The sequence below is a fragment of the Mustela erminea genome, chromosome 2, assembly GCF_009829155.1.
Source record: "Mustela erminea isolate mMusErm1 chromosome 2, mMusErm1.Pri, whole genome shotgun sequence".
Taxonomy (NCBI): Eukaryota; Metazoa; Chordata; class Mammalia; order Carnivora; family Mustelidae; genus Mustela; species Mustela erminea.
Window position 1 is genome coordinate 96,123,942 of NC_045615.1, and position 24,501 is coordinate 96,148,442.

Below are 24,501 nucleotides of genomic sequence, written 5' to 3' on the forward strand. Positions count from 1 at the left end.
TCAAGGTTCTCCATTATACCGTTTGATGGGATTTTTTTCTTCCTTTTTCAGGCTGAATGATATTCTATTACACATAAATGCCTCATTTTGTTTATCCTCTCATCCACTGATAAACATTTAGTTTGCTCTCACCTCTTGGCTATTAAGAAAGGTGCTGCTTTGAACATGGGTATGCAAATATCTCTTTGAGACCCTGATTTCAATTTTTTTGAAAATTTTGGAAACAAGAAACAGGATTGCTGGATCATATGATAATTCTATTTGCAATTTTTTGAGGAACCTCCATACTGTTTCCCATAGCAGTTTCACTGTTTTTCATTTCTACCAAGAGTGCACAAGTGTTCCAATTTCTCCACATCTTAGCCATGGAGAAATAACACTTGTTGTTTTCTGTTTTTGTTTTTGTTTTTAATTTTTTAAACTGATCTATTTGTTTGTTGTTTATTTATTTGTTTTTACATTAGCCATTCTCACAGGTGAGAGGTTACTTTTCACCTTTTCATTTTAAGATTTATTTATTTATGAGATAGAGGGAGAGAGGGAGAGCATCCAAGTTGGGGAGGAGCAGAGGGAGAGAATCTGAAGCAGACTCCCTGCTGAGCCCAATGCAGGGATGCAGGGCTTGATCCCACCACCCACAGGATCATCACCTGAGCCAAAGCCAAAACCAAGAGCTGGATGCTCAAATGACTGAGCCGCCTGCTCTTCACCTTTTTACTGAGATCAATGCTCCTCCACATTGGTATTCCCCAAGTTTCTGACTTTGTTCATTTTCTCCCTTGATTCTCTCCTTTTCAAAGATCACTTCTGTAAGGATGCCTTTCAAATCTTTCTTCCAAATCTTGTGGTTACTTGCCTAATTCAAAAGTCATTTCCCAGTTGCCTCTTTCTTGCACATTCCAATACAAAAAGTTTGGAAGAACAGATGCTTGCTTTATCAGAATCCCTTGCTATATTACGGAAACCATAAGATACAATTCTAGTCAAGGAGATCCAAGAAAGAGTCTGGATCAGAGTTGGTCTCCTAATGTAAAAGAGACAGAATCCGATATACTACACCTTTTCCATTTGCTGTGAGAGAAAAAAAAATAAGGAATAATTATTTAAGCTACTGTTAGGCAGATGCTTCTAGACAATATAGATCTTGTCGTTTTCCCTTAATTCTATGCACCTTTTTCCAAACGCTTGTTTAGATATTTCCACATGGATAGCCCATCTGTCAAATTTATCATAACAAATATCAAATTGATATAAAGAAGCCCATGTATTCATCATCTCTTTAAGCTTTCTTAATACATGCAACCTTTTACAGAATAAGCATAAAAATATTTAAGTGAATTAATAAATTGTGACACAACTAAACATAGGATAGCAAATAATCTGTGGGAACTTTTAATTAGAGGAAACAGCATTAAAATACATAGCTCTTCCCCTTACTTGTCTAGTCTTATCTTGACATTATCAGCATCCTAGGATAACATCTCATGATGACGATATGGCTTAGCTCCTCTTGGACGTCCAGTTCTTCAAGACTGAAGACTTGCATTCTGTAACCCAGCTAACCTGAGATAAGTACCAAAGAGACTATCATAAATGGTCATAGCTATTCCACAGCAACCTAAGGTATGCTTATCCAAATAGAAATGAGCAATCATAAAGCCATCAGGGCATTTTACACCATGAGCAAGATGCATTATCCAAGGTAGTTAGTCCAGAGATGCACAGTGCCTTCAAACCTCTCCTTTTTTCCTTTATTGAAAGTCTACTTAAAGAGGCACTAACCACACTTATAAATGTGATTATCCTCAGCAGTGGATGGATTGAAAGTCATCATCAAACTTAATTTACTGGAAGAGTTAGGGACCTTAATATCATTCCTGAGAAACTTCCTACAGTCCAATGGATTCAACAGCAGAAGACTGTGATGTGGTGATTTTAATGTGACCCTCAGCAAATTGTTTAAATTTACTTTCCAGCTCCCTGACACAACAGGGCCCTGTGTAACACAACAGGATTCCTAGGAAGATCAAATGTGATACGGTATGGACAAATTCTTCGTAATCTTGGCTTTATGTCATTTATTTGTTCTTTACTTTCTGTGATGTTCCAAAAAGAATTAGCACTATTTAAAGAGGAAGTGATATGTGTTGCTAGGATAAAGTAAAATCATTCTCTTCTTTAATCTGCCATCTAGGAACACCACTCGTAGTTTGTTCTGATGCTTAATTAATAAATAACACTCAAAACTTTCCTTCTATCTTTGATGTTTCTGAGAGTCTAAATGGTTAAACCATTTTCCTATTAAAAAAAAAAACTTTTTTCACAATTTTTGGGTGGCTGTGGCCTCAGAAGTTCTTCAAACAATCTCATCTAGTTAAGCATTCATGAATTTCCTGAGGTCAGGCTAGAGAAGAAACATTCTGCTAATCTTTTGTCTAACAAATGTCCTTAGAAGGAAAATGAAGTAAGTTTGTGAGGAAGGTGGAAAAGAATTCTTTATTCGCTGCTTTTTACTTGCTGCTCCATCCAAGGTCAAAGAATCCTATAAAAGCCTTTCTTTTTAGGCAGTTTGAATGATGTCTCAAAAATCAAACCAGATGATGACTCAGAGTTGGAAGAATGAAAAAGAGGGACAAGGTGATTCGCTGGTCAGCCCATTAGGTATAAGTATGACTTGGAAAGTGAATCTTAAAGAAGAGGGTTTTTCCTCTCTCATATTCTTTCTTACAGTGGTTTCAGAAGACAGACCCATAAGTGCACCACTATTTGTAACTCTTAAATCAGAAAGAGAATCAGGTATCAAAATGACTGCAATGGAAAATATGGGCATGCCTCTGCAGTAATCATCTTTTTCAGTTTTTCTCCCCTTTGGAAAGACACACTCACTCAGGAAATGAATGCTGGAGTATCAAACTGCAGAGTGCCAGATTAATAAAATGCTAAAATAACAACAGAGAAAATAGATTCTTATTTACTGCTGCTGATGTGTTCAAACTGAAACATGGCTGGTGCACAGCACTGGCTCTGTACCCAGCCACAAACCACCAGACAAGAACCACCGGGATATCCAGACAAATCAGTTCACTGGAAACATGGCTAACCTTGGGGAGTCTGATACCATGAAACCGCCAGTCCTTCTCTTGGAAATACATCAATGTCCCCCAGGAAAGAATGCCCTGAGGGCAAGAATAATAACTGAATAATATCTGCAGTAAATGAGGACGGGACTTACATTTCGACTACTATTTTCATTCCCAAAGCACTTTTACGTGTGTTAGTCTATTTTCATTCCAACAGCAGACAGACCAGGACTTATCATCGTTTTATGGCTGGGGAAACTGAGCCCTCAAATGGGTAACTTGTCTAAAGCTGCAGACTAAGTAGCAGATCTGAGATTAGAGCTTCCGATTCTTTGCTCTCAGTGTGGCATCCCATTTGAGAAGGAATCTTTGAGGGGTCAAAGGGTTATATATACATATATATTTTAAGATTTTATTTATTTACTTGACAGAGACAGAGGTTGCAAGTAGGCAACCTGCAAGAGGCAGGCAGAGAGAGAGAGGGAGGAAGCAGGCTCCCTGCTGAGCAGAGAGGCTGATGCAGGGCTCGATCCCGGGACCCTGAGATCATGACCTGGGCCGAAGGCAGAGGCTTAACCCACTGAGCCACCCAGGTACCCCAATATATTTAAAAAAAAAAAAGATGTATTTATTTGAGAGAAAGAGAGAACGCACAGGCAGGGGTGGGGAGGGGCAGAGGGAGAGGGAGAATCTCAAGCAGACTCCCTATTGAGTGTATAGCCCCCCACGGGGCTCCATCCTAAAACCTGAGATCATGACCTGAGCTCAAACCAAGAGTCAGCCGTTTAACCAACTGAGCCACCCAGGTGCCCTAAAGTGTTGTATTCTTGATGCCCCATTTGAAATGTTCTCGCTATAATTCTTTCCAACACTCTGTGCACATCATTTTTCCCATAATAGCATTCAGAAATCTTCTTTTTATAGCCACTGATGGGGTTTTCAGATGCGTCTTACACTTTATTGCAGTTCATCTACGGTTTGGCATTGTCTTTTTTTCAGATACTTCTCCAAATTGCAAGTTCAAGGTCAAGGAAGCTAGTGCCCAGGGAACGTCAGTACTGTACATATATGCTAGAGAAAGCAGAATGGAGAAGGCACTGAAGCAGAATCTGAAAGATACGCTTCTGCCTTTAAACTTGCACTAACCAGGGGCGCCTGGGTGGTGCAGTCCTTAAGCATCCCAGGTCAAGGGCCCAGGGTCCTGGGATCAAGCCCCACATCTGGCTCCCTGCTCAGCGGGAAGCCTACTTCTCCCTGTCCCACTCCCCCTGCTTGTATTCTGTCACTGAGTCTCTTCCTGTCAAAAAAAAAAAATTTTTTTTTAAACAAAAAAACAACAAACCTACACTAACTAGAAGGTTTCCATTTACAAAGAGAGGAAAATTTCTCTGAATACTAACATTGCCTTAAGGATATTTTTGGCTTCTTTCCTTTTTTTGGCAACAAATGAACTTGATCCTGGAATTTAAAGTTTAAAGCCTTACTTAATGTTTAAAGCCCTGCATTGCTCAGTGTACATATTCATATTCAAAATTTGGGTATATGTATGTGTAAATACACACATACACACACACACACACACACACACACACACACACACACATATATATATATATATATATATATATATGCAGTTGTCTAGAGTTTCTGTCATGAGGCCTCCATTTGTTTCTGAAATAGTCTGAGACCAGAGCAAGCTGCTATGTACAATTCACTATACCTCAACTTAAATTCAGGAATGAAAAGCAAAGGTATAACATACAATATATCAAATGCTCTGAATGGGGGCTGGCTGCAGGTTGAGGTGGGTGATCCCTCGTTCATGTCCAGTACAGATCCTCTTGGGAAAATGCTTTCAGACATTTTAAACCACTAATACGACTATCACTGTTCTTTTCATAAAACCAAAATAGCAATTTAAAAATATCAGAATATTTAAAATTGTAAATATCCCTACAGATCCCATATCTGATTAAACAAATATCCATAGTGCCTTCCGAAGGCTGCTTCCTCTATCATGCTTAAAAACTACAACGCCAGTTTGTATGAAAGACCAATAACTGCGTGAATTCACACACCGAATTCCTCAGGACGTGGTATAAGGAACAGCTGCCACCTTAACATTTGGCTCCAACTTCAATGAGCACATCTTAGAGGACAGCTTGACTTAATGCCATGAAACCTAAGTAACCTGGCTCATGGCAACATGAGAAGAAAATCTTTGTGGTGTAGAAACAGATGTCCCTTAACAGTGTTCAGGATGTGACATCACCTTCTGCCTTGGTGTACATGACTCCTCTTGGTAAGTTTAAAAATAATTTTCACGTGAATTTAAATACCAGCCTGAACTTAGTTGTAATTATTCCATTCAGATGGCTCTAAGGAAAACCTACGTTTCTTTAGAATTTCCTTTTGTTCCTGCTGGGCTGCATATATAAACTTAAGGTAATTAAAAGCTATTCCTAGCTGAAGAGGTCTAACTTCTTAAATCACTAGTTTCTGCTCCTTTCTCAACAGAAGAAATGTTTTGGCAACATGTCACATCTCAGCCCTGCAAAACCAAGAGAGAATGGGAAGCTGAAGCCAGACACGTGTCCTCAGTGCCCAGGTCGGTCTGCTTCTGGGGTGGCCCTCATCAGATGGAGCATTCACTAAGCCTCCCCATGCACATCAGCTGGGCCAAGAGCGCTGCCGCCTGAACGAGATGGGGCAGGCCAGCCACTAAAGGCTTGAGACACCGAACAAATGGTAACAACTGGGGGATACTTGAAAGCTGTAGGACTGAGAGAAATAAACTGAAGCAGAAATAACTCCGTTCAGAGCCCAAGTTAGACTCACATATTGCAGCGGTCAGTAATCTTAGCAGGTAGAAGGATAAACGCTCCTAGGTTGACGTTGAACTACAAGTCACTGTACAGCTTACTGTCTCTAATGTAGCATGGGAAGCTTGTGCTTCCTCCTGAGACTGCAGGTCCTAGAGACGCCTATGAGTGCCCCCTCAGTTGTTTCGGGCAGTTCCCAGGGGGCTTCATCAAGTATTACAGAGGATTGCCATTTTCCTCCTCTTCTGCTCTGGCCCGGCTCAGTGATGTGCTCGGCTGCTTCCTCCATTCCACACAGGTGATCCCTGACGGTGGGTCCTTCCCATCTCCCCAGGCACTGAAGCCCCTGCCCTGTCCCCACCAGTCCTTCTCCAGGCTGCCCCTTGTTAATGACAATTCCCTTTCCTCCAGGACCACCCACAGACCCGCTGCATTGACTCTCCAGGACGCAAAAGGAACACTCCTCTTAGGACAATCTATTTTGTGTAAAGTAATGGGAATGACGGTCAGTTTTGAAAGATGCATTTATTTTATTAAAAATAAGGAAAGCTTTCAGAAAATCCATGGACATGACTGTGTTGTAACTACTGTAATTCATGCTCTCCTTTCTCTCTTTCTTTCCTCTGCCCCCATCATCCGACCCCACCTCCCCCACCCAATCCACGGCCTTCGTTCTCCGGCATTTTCTATATACTTGTGACAGTCATCCACAATTGTATATTTCTTAAAGACAAAACCAACGCACACATGTATATAAAGGCATTTTTTATTATTAGGGTTTTTTTTTTTAATGGAATTATATTACACACCCTTTTTGGCATCTGCTGTTTTCAATTTCACAGTCCCTCCTGAACCTTCCAAGTCTGCTTTTAGAGCTCCGATTAATTACGACCACTTTTCCTAAGGTTTCCTAATATCCCTAGTTTGGACACACCAGAATTGATTCATTCGACATTCCACTACTGATAGGCATTCATCCTGTTTCCAATTTTTCACTATTTGAGCAATGCTCAAACATCCTTTTCCATATATCCTCAAGGACAAGTCTTTTACTTGTAAGAGGTTAATAACCAGGAGTAACATTGCTAAATCAAAATGGACACTTACTTTCCACTTTTATAAATGCTGGCAGATTGTTTTTTTTTTTTTAAGTTATAAAATTTCACATTAAATCAGCAATGCATGACAGTACACTTTTTCCCACATCCCTGCCAGCAATGGTCTTTAACTTTTTTGTCAGTTTATGAGTAAAAATTGATGATCACATTGCTATCTTAATTTTGTGCTTCCAAGAAAATATAAAATGTTTCCAAGAACATTTTTTAACATGGGGTTCAATCCCAGGACCCTGAGATTATGACCTGAACCAAAGCGAGAGGCTTAACCCACTGAGCCACCCAGGAGCCCCGCTAATACTTTTTGTATTAAACAATCCTTCCTTCTCGCCTGCTAAGTTGAACCATTTCATGGAGTTAATTATCATGTATCCTGGAATCTGCTCTTGGATGTGATATTCTCTCTTACTTCTCTGTTTGTTCATTCTTATAATCAAACCATATATATTTGACTGCAGTAGCAATATGTTTTGTTTTGATGCCTGATCAGGTAAATCTTACTATTTTTAAAATGTTCTTGGCTATCCTTGGATATTGATTTAATAAAGTAAATTTTAAGATCATTGTATCCAATCCCCCAAATCCTTCTCCTTAAAATACTTGTATTTTATTTGAAATTATATTAAATTTATAAATTGAGTTTAGATCAGTTTTATGCTAATTATAATTTTTTTCTAACACAAGTTTTCCTATTGGTAATGATCTTATTTTATAGTCTTCAATAAGACTTTATACTTTTCTATGTAATTTTTTCTATAAAAGAAGGAAGCTATTGATTTTAAAATATGCTGATATTTTTTATAACCAACCAACTTATAAAATCATATTTGGTCTTTATGTAAAGTCTCTTGGGCTTTCTATATATTTTAATCATATTAATAGAGAAATAGTTTTGCTTTTCACCTTCCAAATTTTATATAAGTAATATAATTTTCTCATTGTATTTTCTACTGTCTCCAAGAAAATGTTGAATGATAATGTTGAGAGTGGTTAATCTGGTGTTTAGTTGAAATGACTTTACCATTGCATTGTTTAGAACATTTATATTATCTTATCAGGATAGATTTTTATATTTCTATAATATAATCTATTTCCTTTTTATTAGATGTGGCCACTAGATTTATTAAATGCATCTTTAGCATCCATTAACAGAATCAAATGAGTTTTCTCCTTAAGTTATTAATAAAATGGATCTTTTTTTAAAAGATTTTATTCACTTATTTGACAGAGAGATACACAGCAAGAGAGGCAACACCAGCAGGGCAAGTGGGACATGAAGAAGCAGGCTTCCTGCTGAGCAGGGAGCCCAATGCAGGACTCGATTCCAAGACCCTGGGACCACGACCTGAGACAAAGGTAGATGCTTAACAACTGAGCCACCCAGGTGCCCCAATAAGATGGATCATGTTGATAGATATATTGATACTGAACCATTTTTGTTTTTTGAATCATATTTTTCTCTTTCCACACAGATGAACTCTACTGAATGCTGTTTCAATAATTTATGTACCTTTGTTTTTAATTGAAATTTGGTTCTTGCTTTAAAAAAAAAAAAAACACTCGTCAGATTTGGGTATTAAAGTGCACCCTATGTTGTAGGCTGTATTCTTAGATGAAACCTAATTGCCTAAATTTTCGCTCTCTTATGATGAGACATTAGAGAGCTTCCTAAAACTTCTGGGCAACACCCATCAAATAAGATTTATATAGACATGACTAACTTCCAGTTTGTGGACTCAATGCACTCAAACAAGAATTACCTGGCAACTCCCCCAACCACTCTTTCCAGTGATAGCTCATGCTCAAAAACTTACAAGAGTAAAAACTTAAAAGCCATTCTTGAATATTCAATGGAAGTACGACTCAGTCGAATAAGAGTCCATAAAGAAACACAGGGTAAATTATGTTTCTCTATGTTGTGACTAACATTAATTAAGTGTCCCAGCTTTGAAAAGAGAATGGAAAGTGGCCCCTACCTCATCATTTCTATTTTAATTGAAAAAAGGCAAATTAATTCTAGGTATTGTTGTGTTGTTGTTGTTTTCAAGGAGGTTAAACAATGTTTCTACAACTCACATATTTGTAGATAGCCAACTGTGAAAATACTCAAAACACAGTTCTGCTGATCTACATGAAATAAGGATGTGGGCCCTTTATAGTCAAACAGCCACTCTGCGAAGGCCAAAGATTTTTTTAAGAAACATACTTTACTTCATGAGTCAATTTGTTTTCTTATTTCACTCTCAAATAGCCAGTCTTTCTCCATGCCAACATCATTATTTTCTAATGGAAAGTAAGGAGGTATTGAATACTCTTTCCTCTATGGTGGGAGCTCAAACAAAAACAAAAACCAAACAAATCCCTGGACAGTTGATACAGAAGGAGTACTGTGCAAAGGCAGACAGTAGCACAGAGAGAAAACAGGAGTAAGAGAGAAAGGAAAACCAATGTAAAGGGTAGCATGGAGTGTAATGTACTTGATATGTGAACAACAGAGGAGGGAAAAACAGGAAGTAGAGATGGAAATGCAAATATACAGAGAGTAGGATAAGTGCTAAAGGAAAGAATTTAAATTTGTAGTACTTCCGCTTCTGGTTAAGATGCAAAAACTTGCAAGAGAGACCGTCACCCCTATAGGAACACTAGGAAGTCAGATACACTACCCAATCAGTTTTTGCTAAACCCATCAGAAAACTAAGGGTGTAAATAAAGCAAAATAAAATGCAATCCAGGGAATGACAGGCCCTTCTTGGAGGAAGGAATGCCCATGGCCCTGTATTATTCCTGACTGAGTAGCAGGGAGAAGACGATATTCCACAGACACCAGCTGGATTTGCAATAAACTTTTAATGATCACATTACCTGGCATGAGAGATCTGAATCCTGAAGAGCCCTAGGCATAGCATGGGTCTTGCCCAACCACCTACTCCTTCCCACTGAAAGTCACATACTTAAGGAGTACATTTCAGTATGCAGGAGAGCTGAGAGAATCACCAATGCGCTGCACAGGGCTTTCTCCAATGTGAGGCAGAAGAGCAGAGGTTGATTCCACCCACCCCCAGCCCACCCCGCAACGCACAGTAGGCTGAAGCTTGAGAAAGAGGTGAGACTGCTACAAAACGAAAATATTGCTAGGGGAATCCAAGGCTGTTTTAACTTACAGAGACAATTAATGTGATTCACTACATTAACAGAATAAATAAGAAAAACATTTGAGCATCTCAGTATATACCAAAAAAAGTCACTTGACTAAACTCAACACTATTCTTGATAAAAACTCACAGGAAATTGGGGATAGAGGGAAATCCCTCAATCTGATAAAAGACATCTATGAAAAGCCTACAGTTAAGATCAGCTCTACTGAAAACAGGAGTTTAAAACTATATTTTTAAAAATACCACCATGAAAAACTATAAAAAATACCTAAGTCTTAAAATGTATTATGACCATACAAAAATGATCTGAACACAAATATATGGCTAATAAAATTTAAATACCTATATAAATGGAATGATATGCCTACCATACTTACAGATCAACAGACTCAATATTGTTAAGATGTCCATTCCCTCCAAAGTAATCTACAGATTTAACACAATTCCATTCAAAATCCCAACAGTCGTTTTTTTAATTTTTTTTTTTTTAAAGATTTTATTTATTTTTCAGAGACAGAGGGAGAGAGCGCGAGCGAGCACAGGCAGACAGAGAGGCAGGCAGAGGCAGAGGGAGAAGCAGGCTCCCTGCCGAGCAAGGAGCCCGATGTGGGACTCGATCCCAGGACCCTGGGATCATGACCTGAGCCGAAGGCAGCTGCTTAACCAACTGAGCCACCCAGGCGTCCCCCAACAGTCGTTTTGAAGAAGTTGAAAAGCTATTCTCAAATTTATATGGAAAAACTAAGGCTCTCAGAGGCAAAACAAAAACAAAAACTTTGATAAAAAGAACAAAGCTGACAAAGATAGAGGACTTAAATTACCTGATTTCAGGACTTACTATAAAACTACAATAGTCATGTTATGTCATGAAGTTAGACAAAATGATCAATGGAATAGAACAGATCATCGAGAAGTGGATCTACATCTATCAGTAGACAATTGAATTTCTAGTCAAAGTACCCACTAAATTTAGTGAGGAAAAAAGTATTTTTGACAAACAGTGCTGCAATAACTTGATATCAACATAGGGGAAAATGATTTTGACTCCTATCTCATCCATAAATGTAAAGGCTGGAACAATAAAACACTCTGAGGAAAGACCCTGGAGAATAGTCTCGTGACCTAAGACATAATGATCTTTGGAGGCACAAAAAGCACTAATGAAAAGATTGATAAACTATACTCAGAATTTAAAGTCAAAATACATCATTAAGGAAATTATAAGACAAGTCAAAGAGAGGAAAGAGGACTTGTAACACATATATCCCCCCCCCTTTTTTGGTAACACATATATTTATAAAAGCACTTACATCCACATATATGAAAAGTTCCTTTAAATTAACAATAAAAAAACTCATTTTTTAAAAAGGGAAAAGTCTTGAGCAGAAATGTCATTTGAAAAAAAAAGAGGGGTTCCTGGGTAGTTCAGTCAATTAAGAAAGCATCTGACTTTAGCTCAGGTCATGATCTCAGGGTCCTGGGATCAAGTCCTGCTTCTGGCTCCTTGCTCAGTGGGAAATCTACTTGTCCCTCTGCCCCTCCTTCTATCATTTTCTCTCTCTCTCTCTCTCTCAAATAAATAAGTAAAATCTTTAAAAAAAAAAAAAAGATAGATGAATGGCCAATAAGCACAGGAAAAGGTGCTTAATGGAGTTAGTCATCAGGAAAATGCAAAGTAAGACCCAATAAGATAACCACTTCATACCCACTAGAATGCTAAATGAAGATCAACATTATCATCATTGGTGAAGTTAACACAACTCTCACACAGAAGAGTAGAATAAAGTTATACAAAAACTTTGAAGAACAGTTGGCAGGTCCTAGAAAAGTTAAACATGCATCTGCCCTATAACTTAACAATTTTAACTCCTCAGTATTTACATCTCATAATAAAAACAAATATCTACATGAATACTTGTACGGGAATGTTCATAGACACTTTGCTCATTGTTGTCAAAAGTAAAAGTAATTAAATGTAGAGAAACGTAAATAAGAGAATCAATAAACAAATTGTGGTATCACGACAACATAATACTATTCTGTAACAATTCCATTTAGCAACATATATGAACCCCAAAAACATATGTTTAATAGGCACAAGAGAACACATATTATATGATTTTATTCACTTAAATTTCAACAAGCAAAACAAATCCATGCTGGTATATATGGAAAAGTGGTTGCCTCAGAGTATGTCGAGTGGCTATTGACAAGAATGGGGCACAAAGGAACTTTCTGGAATGATGGAAATATTTTATATCTTACATTGGGTAGAGGTTGTGTGGCCCCCATGCAACTATCAAACTCATTGAACTGAAGTTTAGATCTATCCATTTTGTTATATATAAATTAATCCTCAATAAAATATAAACATGCTCTTTATAAATACATACCATTCATCAACAGATAAAAAAGGAAGTGAAATTATTTGTGGAGGGCAGCAGCATTTTAGAATCCTCAACTACTTCTGTAAGGAATTGATAACTCCTCTTGCAAACTATGTTACAATGGAGACCAGAGCATTACAAAAGGCAAACTGAGCTAGCAAGCTGAGAGGACCATGCTTATATATACAACAGGAAAGGGCCAGGTGATCAAAAGCAAAAGTTTAAGACATAAACTTAACCATTTTACAACAGGTAATAACAGCTATTCTTTCATGAATACTAGCTGGCCACTGCATAAAACTTATTTAGATATTTACAATTAGTTATTCATGCTTAATCTAAATGCTTAGACATTTTGGATATATTTTTTCCCCCTACACTGGCATACTAACATTTTTTCCCTCAATGAATCAATTTTGAAGATCCAACTGAAAAATGCTTTTAAAGCATCAGCTGAAGTCAAAATGCCATCGTGTGGAAGCAGAAATGAGGGTAACCCTAAGAACATATGTATCCTGCAGAGAAGGAAGGATCTTTGCCTCGGCCTACTGAAGTTTGCAGAATCTCTAATTTTTCATCTTTAAAATGGGCAAGGTAATACTTCCCTCAAAGAATTTTTTGGAGATTAGAAAAGAATCCATGTATAACATATTAAACACAGTGCTTGGCATGTTTTTAGTGATCAATTTTATCAATTTCTTTTTCTTACCAGCTGCTCTATATCTTCTACAAGGAGAAGACAGGCTTAAAGAATTTGTATCTCAATGAATATAATTAGACCTAATCTTCTAAGAAGTTAGTGTAGAAAATCAAACAGAGTCAAAGTATACTAAATGTAAATCATTTTCTTTTCCATAGAGAAACACAAATAACTTAACTAGACACTTCTGTGTAAGGAATTGTGCTATAGATTAGCTTCCTTGGACATATAACTCACACAGTATAATAAATTTACATCCAATCTTGATAAGATCATTTTTTTCTGAAAGGTACAAATGGAGAATTGCTAGTAACTAGCATTAAAAAATATCCTAGGACATATATCCTCACCTGAAAAAAGTTCCATATTTACTGTACCCAGGACTCTGTCCTATAAACTAGACATCTAACAAGTTGGGGGTGGAGCAAACATTTATTTCCTCTAAAATCTAAACAAATGTAGCAATGTGAACTTCTGCAAAATACATAGAAATTCAAATTTCTATTGTGAGCAAAACCAATTTTGTGACCTAATTATATGTCAGCAGATTGATGGCTATCCTCAGTGTGGTCTTGAGTCTTGTTCAGTATCTTCCAAAACACAAGTTGCATGGGAAGGAAGGAAAAAAGACAAAATTTTATATTCTTTTCCTATGTAAATTTCACCCTCTTCTGAGTTTTTTCTGAAAGTCCCAGCTTGATTCCCTAGGGCTGATTGTGTCTATGTTGTTTCAGTTTCCAGGAAGTTTAAAACAGAGCAATTAACTTCAGTATATATCCAGAAGATATATACTGTTTGAACACTTCACTGTTTGAACTTGGGCTCTCCTATCCTAGCCATAGGCTTCAATTTCAAGTTAAAGTCCCTACCCAAACAGCTGGACGGGAGAGCTGCCCATTCTGAGAAAACAGTTTCCTCAAAAAGAGGAAAATAGTAAAAAGGTCACTCTGATTTTAATAATGACCCTGTCATCCACCATAACCCACCTCCCCACCTGCCAAGCATTATCTATCCACCTGCCACAGTGTAAGACCTCCTGCGGTGAAGCAGGAGGATGAAGGATGTTGGAGGAGGAAACAACAATGCTTGTGAATGGACAGACTCTTCTCGTTGGTTACAATGATGAATTGCATATTTGCTGAAGTTGCTCAGTGAGATAATCAATCTTAGGTCTAATGTTTAGAAGCATACAAGAACAACCAGTTACATAATGGCTGTATCAAGGGCATAGACGAAAGGTTATCATTTCTCTTTAAAAATATCTAATATTAATAGGTATTTTAATGGATATGAAATGGCAAAGCAACACATTTATTTGACTGATGAATTCCAAGTAATGATAAATTCAATAGGAACGGGCAAGCAACTTAGTCATCTGACTCAACTCATTAGTTTTTAGTCAGTAGAAAATCTCATTGTTCTGGGTCAGCCTAACATGATCAATGATTTGTTAGGATCAAATATTTAAACTACTTTTAAATACATGCAGAAAATTTATTAATTTTCTAAAACACATATGCATATTCTCATTTCTTAGGCCTTAAAAGTGATATGATCTGAAATTTTTTAGGTTGTTAAGTGCTCACAATTATAAACTGTACTTGAAGACCACTTCCTGCGTCCCCCCCTGCCCACCCCCAACCCAAAGAAAATCTTAAGAAGTCAGAGAACAAGGGCCAGGATAAAGACTGTATGTCCATGAGTACTATTAGCATATTAATAAACTGTATTTCTATTTACACTTCCATCACCGGGGCTAATTGTTAGTTATTCTGAGGAAGAGGTTATGCCTTAATTAACAGCTCTTAGTAAGTGAAAGCTGGTTGCATTTCTTAAGTATGTTCACATTTCACAGTCTTATATCATAGCAGGGATCCAGTTCATCCAATACTTTTATGTGATGACACCTCTGATCAAGGAAGGAAGTCTTTAAAAGACCTTAAATAATTAGCTTCCAGAATAGAAGCCGACAAGAAGCATAATTAATGAGTAAGCTAATTATCTATCCATAAAGCATTAACATCCATGCACATTTTAAATGAGGGAGAGTAAAGGGAATAGAAATACCTTAGATATCTAATATTTCTCTCATGTTTCTAAGGACTTCACAAAATCAAGAGTTCAGGAGAAACATTCATTTCTGTAACATTCATTTCTGTAAGGTCTAGAGGTTCCTAGACCTCTGCCCTTGCCATAGTCTACCCCCAACTATGCCTTGGGACTGCTGGGGGGACTGAATCTGATTGTGTGCTTGGAGGAACAGAAAATCCCACAGCTCCCATCACCTAATCATTTCTCTGCTTACTAGTCCCCTGCACAGCTGCATCAACTCCTCCCACTACCTATTTGAACCATAACCTACATGAGGGCAGAGTTTAAAGTGACATTTTCCCCAAACAAGGTATGGGTGATTCTCTATGTCCAGCAGGACCGCTTAGCCTCAAAAGGAACTCTGGTGGAAACTAAAGGCCTCTTGGCCTTCAGAGTGTTCCCTGACATGTGTTTCCTATGGATTATCAACAGTGCCATGCTCTCCTGCCTTGAAACCGACAGAGCTTCACCAGGACTGGAAAAATTTAAAGGAGAGGGCCCCTTTTAAGCCATTCCCTTTTCAGCACCTACCCAAGAGCATTATCTTCTGTCCAGGAATTTGAAGAATGGCTTCTAGAGACAGTGTGGGGTCCTTGACTGTCTAACCAGGCAGTCTGATACAGATGGAAGAAAAGTCAGACACTGCAGGAAGACCAAAGAATTTAGGACGAAAGAGCACGGGGGCTTTACATGACCTCCCCACAAGGAGGCCAATTAAAACGTGTGCCTAGGGACACTTGGGTGGCTCAGTTGGTTGGACGACTGCCTTTGGCTCACGTCATGATCCCGGAGTCCCGGGATCGAGTCCCGCATCAGGCTCCCAATTCCACGGGGAGTCTGCTTCTCCCTCTGACCTTCTCCTCGCTCATGTTCTCTCTCACTGTCTCTCTCTCTCAAATAAATAAATAAATAAATAAATAAATAAATAAATAAATAAATATCTTAAAAGACAAAACAAAACAAAAAAAAAAACATGTGCCTAGTGTTTCTCGTTAGCCCCTCTGTTTGCTTTGGTGCCAGGAACAACTTCAGGAAAATAGAGGGAGTGTCTCTCTACACAGTATTGTCCAGGAATAAACTGTCCAAATAGAGCACTTTGTCAACCTCCTGTTGTAGAATAATTACAGCATCCAGAAAGTTTTAAAACAGTATAAAAATTTCATCTCTTGTCCTTGCCTCATGCCTACACTATGACTCCCTCAACAACTCCTTAGACCAACAGCAGAAAGATCAACTAAGACATCAAGCCAGCCTTCCTGAGAAAGAGAAAAATCTCTTCTGAAAGCTTTTGGTCCTAACCAGTTGCCAATTTGGCACTAAACCCAATGAATTGGGTGTGGAAGGATGTGGGGTGAGGGGGATCCTGAGTAAAATATAAACATAAGACAAGCATAAACAAAGTATAAATGCCCTTTTTGAAAAATGCCAGTTATATCCAACCAAACCCAATAGTTTGGAAAAGCCTAACTCCTTCTCCCACTGCCCCCTGAAAAAGAAAGAAGTACAGTACTTACAGTGTCATGAGATTTATCCTTGACATCATAGACTGTTAACTTTATTTTGGTCTCCTCATAGATGGGATACTCAGATGGGAATGTGACACCAGTCAAAAACAGTGGGTCTCTTGTTCCCTGCAACAGCACAAGCAGACAACTTTGATTCCATAAAGTAGCAACTGCAGTCGGCAGCATGCAGGGACACATGAGAACACAGCAAGTGTGTCTGAGTCTTGTCTGTTTTTCTAGGAAATAGCCCTATTGGAAGAGAGATCTGAATCGCCAACTGATGCTCATGGGTGACAGCAAGGCCCAGAGCCCAAATTCTGATAGAGCTATAGATAGTAAATGGCACGGCATCAGTGTCTGTGCTGCTAACAGTCTGGAAAAACAATTTATTTTCATTATATGCAGAATCCTTCCTTAAGGTCAGTTGTCAGTCCATTTAGAATAGATTTAATGGATTTGACCTGAAATCCATGCAAATAAGCTAAGATATTGACTGATCAAATTAAAATGAAGCTATTTTCTCATAAACTACCATTTACTTCCTTTCTGTGATGATTCAGTTGAAAGCCATGCTCTGATAATGTCCATTTGTTTTTAAATGTTCAGCTGTGTTTTTTCTCAGACTGATCTGAAAACTAATGAAAGAAACTAAATATGATGGATTTGGGCCTATGAAATTACTAACATAGGATGCAGTGCCCTGGATATTTCCATGCCTCAGAATTAATTTCGAGAGAGCTGACATCCCACATTAAATTTTACATCTATATTGTCAAATATCATTGAGATGTTTGCTAGAATTTAGTAAACCAAGTGTCTTTGAGTTTCTGAAAGCCCGAGTTATTTATTTAGTCATTCATTCTTTCTCCTTTTACTCAACAAATACTTCTTGTTCAGCTCTGTGTTAGACACTTTGGAAAAAGACAGTCAATAAAACAGCCCAAAACAGCTATGTGTGTTCAAACATAAACAACTGAAATGTGTCAAAATCACTTCTTTTAAGTTTTGACAATATACATATATTTTAAGAATAATGAAACTGGAACGATATTTGAAATTTTTTTCATAGAAATGAACAATTTTACAATTTTAGTCAAGTTTTCGCGGTATGAATGAGAATATTTTTGTTAATTCAACTACAGCATTAGCTACAAATTATACCAGCATTGGAACCTAAAGTTTCCAAAGGGCATATTCAAGGCTACATGCAGGAACTGGGTCATTCCCATTAGAGAAATGAGTCGAGTTCAGTCTGAATCATTTATTCCGGCAGCCAGGCACAGGCTGGCACTGAGCAAACCCAGTCTGGGGCAAGCTACTTCGTTCCTTACAGAGAAACTCCTCGGTCAAAATAGACAGGGCTTACAAGTCTGAAAAAAAGCATGCAGAGCTAAGGAGTTTGAAGCACACTTTCTGTAGTCCCAGATGTTCCAGTATTTCTCATTCACTAAGTTCGTGAAATAAGTGTAATGAGAACAAAATAATCAAAAGGGAAACACTTCCTCTTTTGAATCTGATCCAATACAATAACACGTTTCCTCCCGACACATATTGAATGTTATATTAGTAACAATAAATGTAAATAGGAAATCTCTCATCTGATGAGTAATATTTACACCCTTCAGCTAGAAACATTCCAATTTCTCAAATTAATCATCTACCTTTCTTTGAAAAACATGGTACATTAAAAAGACACACACACAAATAGCAAATAATATAAAGTTTCCATCAGCAGACTGAAGAACACAGGAAAAAATGAAAAGTACAAGAACACTTAACTTCTCTGGGGGTACTTTATGACTCTTTTAGTCCTCCCAAATTAAGTATTCGTTACATTTAATTTTATATATATATATATATATATATATATATATATATATATATATATATATGTATGTATATATATATATTTTTTCTCCCCCCCTCTACTTGGTGATTTAAGGATCCAAAGTGAGATTATTTTTTTCTCCTTACTAAAGAAAAAGAAAGTCTATGAAAAAGGCAAGCTTTTCTCTCATCTGTTTATTCTGGTAAGTTAGCAATGCTTCATAACCTCAGGTATGCTTTCCTAAATAACAGAGGACAGGAACATAGCACAGCTGCAGGCCGGGGACTGACTAACTTCAGCTGTTTGCTCAAAGTCAGAGAGAGGCTGAGAAGGCGACGGCGCGGCAAAGGAAGGCAGACACCCAGCCCGCTCACTCACCTCCACAATTTCCGTGCTCGAGTATCTTGTCAGACCCTGCTCCGCGGGGTGGATGACTGAGATCTGCACCAGTGTGTTCAGCTTCCGATCACGAACGGGGGCCACCAGATCCTTGCATGCTGGCAATGACAGAGCAGAGAGAGAGAAAAGAAACTAGCACCGTGTCTCAGGGAAAACTTCTGTGCGGAGCTGGAAGTAAACTTAGCGACGGCGCTGAATGAAATCTCCTGGGACTCGGGCTGATTTTTACAGAGGAAGTCCCTTGGAAGTACCTTACAGAAATAGGAAGTCACGTGCTGCAGAGCTGAGAGTTCATTTCCACTGACCACGGTTGCCGCTCCTGCTAGTCTGCACCGCCCTGGGATGCCAGGTCTGACGTGTGACTCCACACACAGCTCTGGGACTTGAGCGACTTTAATTAGTCATGAAACCCTGGGCTTTAATTCACACTCCCAGACAAAGTAAGCTTAGTTGCGCTACATCCAGGAAACTTTATGCTGTTCCTTATTGACACTGGTGGGAATAGTTCAAATGTACCAGTGCACTCTGTCTTGGCTCTAGCAATCTACTGGATATGATCAAACACAGCAACAGAAAACTGGGGAGAGCCCCTACCCCACCAAAGCTGCACATAAGCCGCAGGCAAGCGGCAGAGGAGACAGAGGAGGGGTTAGAAACGCCCTCTGTCTGGGATTCTAGCCAAGTCTGGGAGGGAGAAATGTGGAATAAGGATGGGTTAATTCTTGCCCAGGGGCCACAAATGTAGGAACTTTCCTTTGAGACACCAGGCTCACATTACAGAAGCTCAGCACCATACCATATTTCCTTGAATATTTTCTCCTCCCACAATCATTCCCTCAATTCAGGGGGGAAATCCAAAAATGTATTCCTTTTCAGCATGTCCAGTGTCCCTGGCTTTGAAATAGTAGTTTTACTACCTGCAGCTGGATGGCTAAGTCTGCTATAAAGTGTCCTCATCAGAGGGGGTTCGAGTTATGCCCAGCTGGTGTCTTAAGGCAGGCTGGAGGAGACTGAGCTCTTCTGTCTGGGTCCCTGGGTGAGAAGGAGCTGCGCTCTATTCCATCCTTAGCCTACACTTCTGACTGCGGCAGGAAGGGACAGAAGGACAGTGCATTTAAGCTATATTCTGTCACTGCAGCAGTTTCCAGAACCTTCATCTGCTGGGACAGAGGTACTAGGCTTAAATCCAAAACTTGAAAGCAAAGGAAATTTTAAATGTAATTATCACCTTCAGTGGCTTACAGATCATCTCATTTATAGAAGCAAAATGGGGTAGAGGGAAAAGCAGGAGTTTTGGGGAGCGCCTGGGTGGCTCAGTGGGTTAAGCCTCTGCCTGCTGTTCTGCCTACTTGTGATTTCTCTCTCTGTGTCAAATACATAGATAAAATCTTAAAAAAAAAAAAAAAGCAGGAGTTTTGGGATCAAACGGGTCTGTTTTTTGGCTAGTTCTAACAGCTAGGCAATGCTGGGCAAATTTCTTACCTTCTTAACACTTCTTCCCAGACTTTGAGATCCTTTTAGTCCTGTATAGTATTTTGTCATGATTTTTCCTTATTTAACCCACCTCTATTTAAATGCCTCTGGCAATACAGGAGAGCTTAGGAAAGCACATGTGGAAAAAGTAACAGCTACAGTTTTGCCCCTCCCTATTTTTTTTTGAAGCATTTTGCGAATTATCTTTTGACTTCTCAAAACAGAACTTTGAGTTACTCTCTCAGTTTTGCATATTAAGAACAAGAGGCTTAGAAACAGTAGGGGCTCACATTTCCATTATTAAAACCCTGGTGGTTTGTTTACATCATTCCCCATTAGCTCCATTTCTTTTCTAGCATACTGAGTTCCTCTCCTCCACCATGGCCTCTCTCTTCTGAAGACCCACTGCCATGATTCTCTCTTGTCTGACCCAAGAGATCTACAGTTTTAGGAAACACTGATGCGAGGTTTCAACATCAATATATCTCCGGAAGGGGGAAAAAAAAAAGTTAGATTTAGATTTGTACTGTTCTTTGATGGTTACTCTGATCATCTCCTCTATTTGCCTTGTGAATGTGTTTAACTTCATCACTCATTCGCTTGGTTATCTGTTCAGAGTGTACAGCTTTCTCTCCACTTACAGATATTGACTCTATCTGTTCCTGGATTTTAAAGCTAGAGTTTATTTGCTTCAAACACATGCATCTTGCCCTCTTCCTTGGTTGTAACCTCATTTCTACCTGATGAGCTTATGACACCTTTGCTCAAAATAAGTTACTCCTTTTCAGATTTCTTATCAGGCTTGACTGTGGGCTGTGGTTGTTTCCCAGAAGTGAGCAGCTGTTCTCCATTTTATCAGTGAAATTCTCAGACTCACTCCTAATAAAAACAGAAAATCTTCATTAAACTGAAATGTTCTGTCCAACCCAATTTACAGATATCCCAATACAGAAGAAGTAAAAAGAGCAATAATGGCACTTTGTAATTCTCTATTTTCTATATCTAAAAACGGGCACACAAAACAAAAACTGAACTCACACCTTAGGTAGCCCATACCTCTTTTCTTCCCAACAGCCTAGAGGATTTTCTGTTCCCTCATGACTATGCAGTAAGATATCATGGAAAGACCCTGAGATCATTCAGAATTCCTGAGCTGTATTCCCACATTCCTTGTTTTTTAGTTATGTGATGTTATGTGACAAGCTCTTAGACACTCAATTTCTTCATCTGTTTACCTGTCTCTCAGGGTGGAGTTGAAAAAGATTTTAGACCCTTTTTATTAATAGACTTTTCTATGAAAAATAAATTTTACCAGTATCCTTCTACTAATATTTACCAATGTAAATATCATTTACCAATATTTTATTATTTTGTAAAATGTTTTTTATTGACTCAGTCATATTCAGATAACTCTGTAAACATGGTCACCAGGTCCAAGAATTCTTGCTAAATACCAAACTAGTGCATGAGTCATTGCATTTCATATAGTGAAACCCATACACACCATGGATCTATACATACTGAAACTGTCCCACTGGAGGGTGATAAATGGTGAGTGATTGGATTGCTTCATGGAGCTATTATTCATTTGATCACCATAAAGTCTAACCTGCATAAGAAATATTTGGTAGCCAATAAAGAAGCCTGGAAACTACATTTCTCAGTCTTCCAACCATACTTGCCACTGCCCATTACCCAAACAAAACTCTCCTCTACATAAATGGCATTTCTCAACTCAGAAGACTAAAGGCACACTTTGGGTTTTGCTTCTCTTGTTCTGTTTTATTCATTTAAAAATTTCTTGAACTAAATGGGTACTTAATAAATGCCTCTCTGACCTCATTCATGCATCTATCTATCTACTATCTCTAGATATAGATCTATATCTGTATCTATTATATACATATATAGATATATTTAATGTTTATTACTGCCTTTTTACTGGTTTTGTTTTGGACTGAGCTATTTTAAAATATTCCCAAAGTCCAAAAGAGTTTACATATACAAGATGCTGATAGGTTAGGGTTCAAATGTGCTTGTATCCACTAAATAGTCTGTTTTATTTTTTACTGAAAAGGAAAAAAAAAGGAGCAATATGGAAGTAATGAGTATTTTTTTAAAAAAAAAAGCTATAATTTGAAGATTTATTTAAGAAAAATAAAACAGCTCTGAGCTACTGGTTTTTTTGTTTGTTTTTGGTTTTGTCTTTTCTGTTAACTTTTCTATGGTAACTAGCAACATGAGGGTTCACTTTCTACTGCCAGTGCTTTGAATGAGATGCCCACCGGCATCCCCAGCTCAGATTCATACAGGAGCCAGACAGCTCTCACTCCACGGAAGGGAATCCTTGGTATAAGCGCAAGGATAAAAATAAATGAAGCTTCAGTATCTTGGGGGAGGCCCAGACACTGAGCAAACTGGAAAGCCTACACTGTATTAACAGAGGGGAATTCAATTCAGATTCATTGCCCGATGAAATGAAAACCCACTGCGGCTTGATTTGAGGATTGGTCCAGGGCTTGAAATCCCAGTCATCACTGTGTAGGCTAAAGCCATAAGAACCACACGATGTACCTCTGTGACTAGATTTGGCCTAAGGACCAGAATTTTCTACCCTCTGCTCTAGATGCTTCAAGCAACTACTTGGAGTCTTAGGAAGATAGCACAGACCATCTTTTGCTTTTGTAGTTCTCATGCACGACGGTGCAGAATCTAAGGGACAAGGTCTGCACAGTTCTTGTTAAGTTAAATATTGTCTCTATCCAGAAATGCTGTTTTCATAAAATACCAGCTTCCTTTTCATTTGGCCATCATTTCTAAATCATGTCAAGTCTCTTGAATCCACCCCGTCTTGCCAACATTCTAGCCCACTTTGGCCGGAAGCCTCGAACTGTCTCTAGACTCTGCTGCCAGAGAGTTCAGTCCCAGCAATAACCATCAGAAGCAGAACACAACTGTTCATTCAGGTGCCTTTGAATTCAGCAGCATTGGCCAAATCCTAACGTTCTAGGACCTTCAATGGATATGGAGTGTGAGAATAAGCAAAGGGGCCTGCCACAGGCTTCCACAAGAGCAGGGACAGGAGCCAGTGGGGCCCTATGAATTCACAGTTGACTCCAAGCACCTCTCTCTTTCTCTTAAGAGCTCTTTCTTCTTTGAAGTCAGGTCATTTCTCTTGCCTCACTCCCTTTCATTTCTCTTCTTGTCATTCAGTATCAGTGGCATCTTACAAAGTGTATCCTCTTTCCTCCAGAACAAAGCAATGGCCACAAGCAAAGGAGACGGGGGTGGGGGCAGGGGACTTTGACAAGGATTTTCACATCTCTATTTTCTGTTTTTACATCAGCAAAAAGAAAGTTAAGCTTAGAGGAGAAACCACACAGTATAGCATAAAGAACATAGAGGAATGGCTTTTTTACTTAAGATAATACTATATTTGAAAGCTGGATCCAGCCTAAGGGATTATTTGACTTTGGATAAATTATCTCTTTGAGTCTCTATATTTTAGTCTTTAGAATGGATGAAAAAGGACATATTTCATAGATTTGTTATAAAGATTATGTGAAGCAATGCTAGGCACAATGATGTTGTTAACATTAATATGAATATAGTTATGTCTTGACACAAAAATGGATTTTACTATCCAATATTCTTATGGTAGTTAAATGTTTAAGACAGTCCAGGTTGGTCCTAATTTTGTGTAACTTTCTGGTTTTTCAGTAAAAAGCATTTTATTAAATTCACTACTGTGATTTTGGGGGGGGTATTTGCTTGTTTTTATATAGGTAAATAAAAATGTTTTAAAATCTTTTGTGGGATTATTTGTTAATTTCAGATCATAGGTATCATTAATATTTTGCCTTCTGTGAAATCCGATGTGTACACTTACACTTGTTAATTTTACCTCTGACTAGGCTCTTCCAATGAAGAAGTCAAAAACAACAGA

At 38.4% G+C, this 24,501-nt stretch overlaps 1 protein-coding gene across 5 annotated transcripts in view; it reads right to left on the minus strand.

Annotated features, from left to right (window-relative positions):
• Positions 1-24,501, minus strand: part of INPP4B (inositol polyphosphate-4-phosphatase type II B) — an 805,823-nt gene that overhangs the window by 318,703 nt on the left and 462,619 nt on the right. For 4 of the 5 annotated variants that reach the window (XM_032333489.1, XM_032333488.1, XM_032333487.1 and 1 more), the window contains 2 exons: positions 19,062-19,180; positions 16,865-16,981 (listed from right to left, as the gene is read on the minus strand). In XM_032333489.1, the coding sequence (XP_032189380.1) occupies positions 16,865-16,981; positions 19,062-19,180 (236 nt within the window). Of the gene's footprint in view, positions 1-16,864; positions 16,982-19,061; positions 19,181-19,338; positions 19,458-24,501 lie in introns of those variants that run through there. The other variant, XM_032333494.1, reaches the window with a different exon arrangement.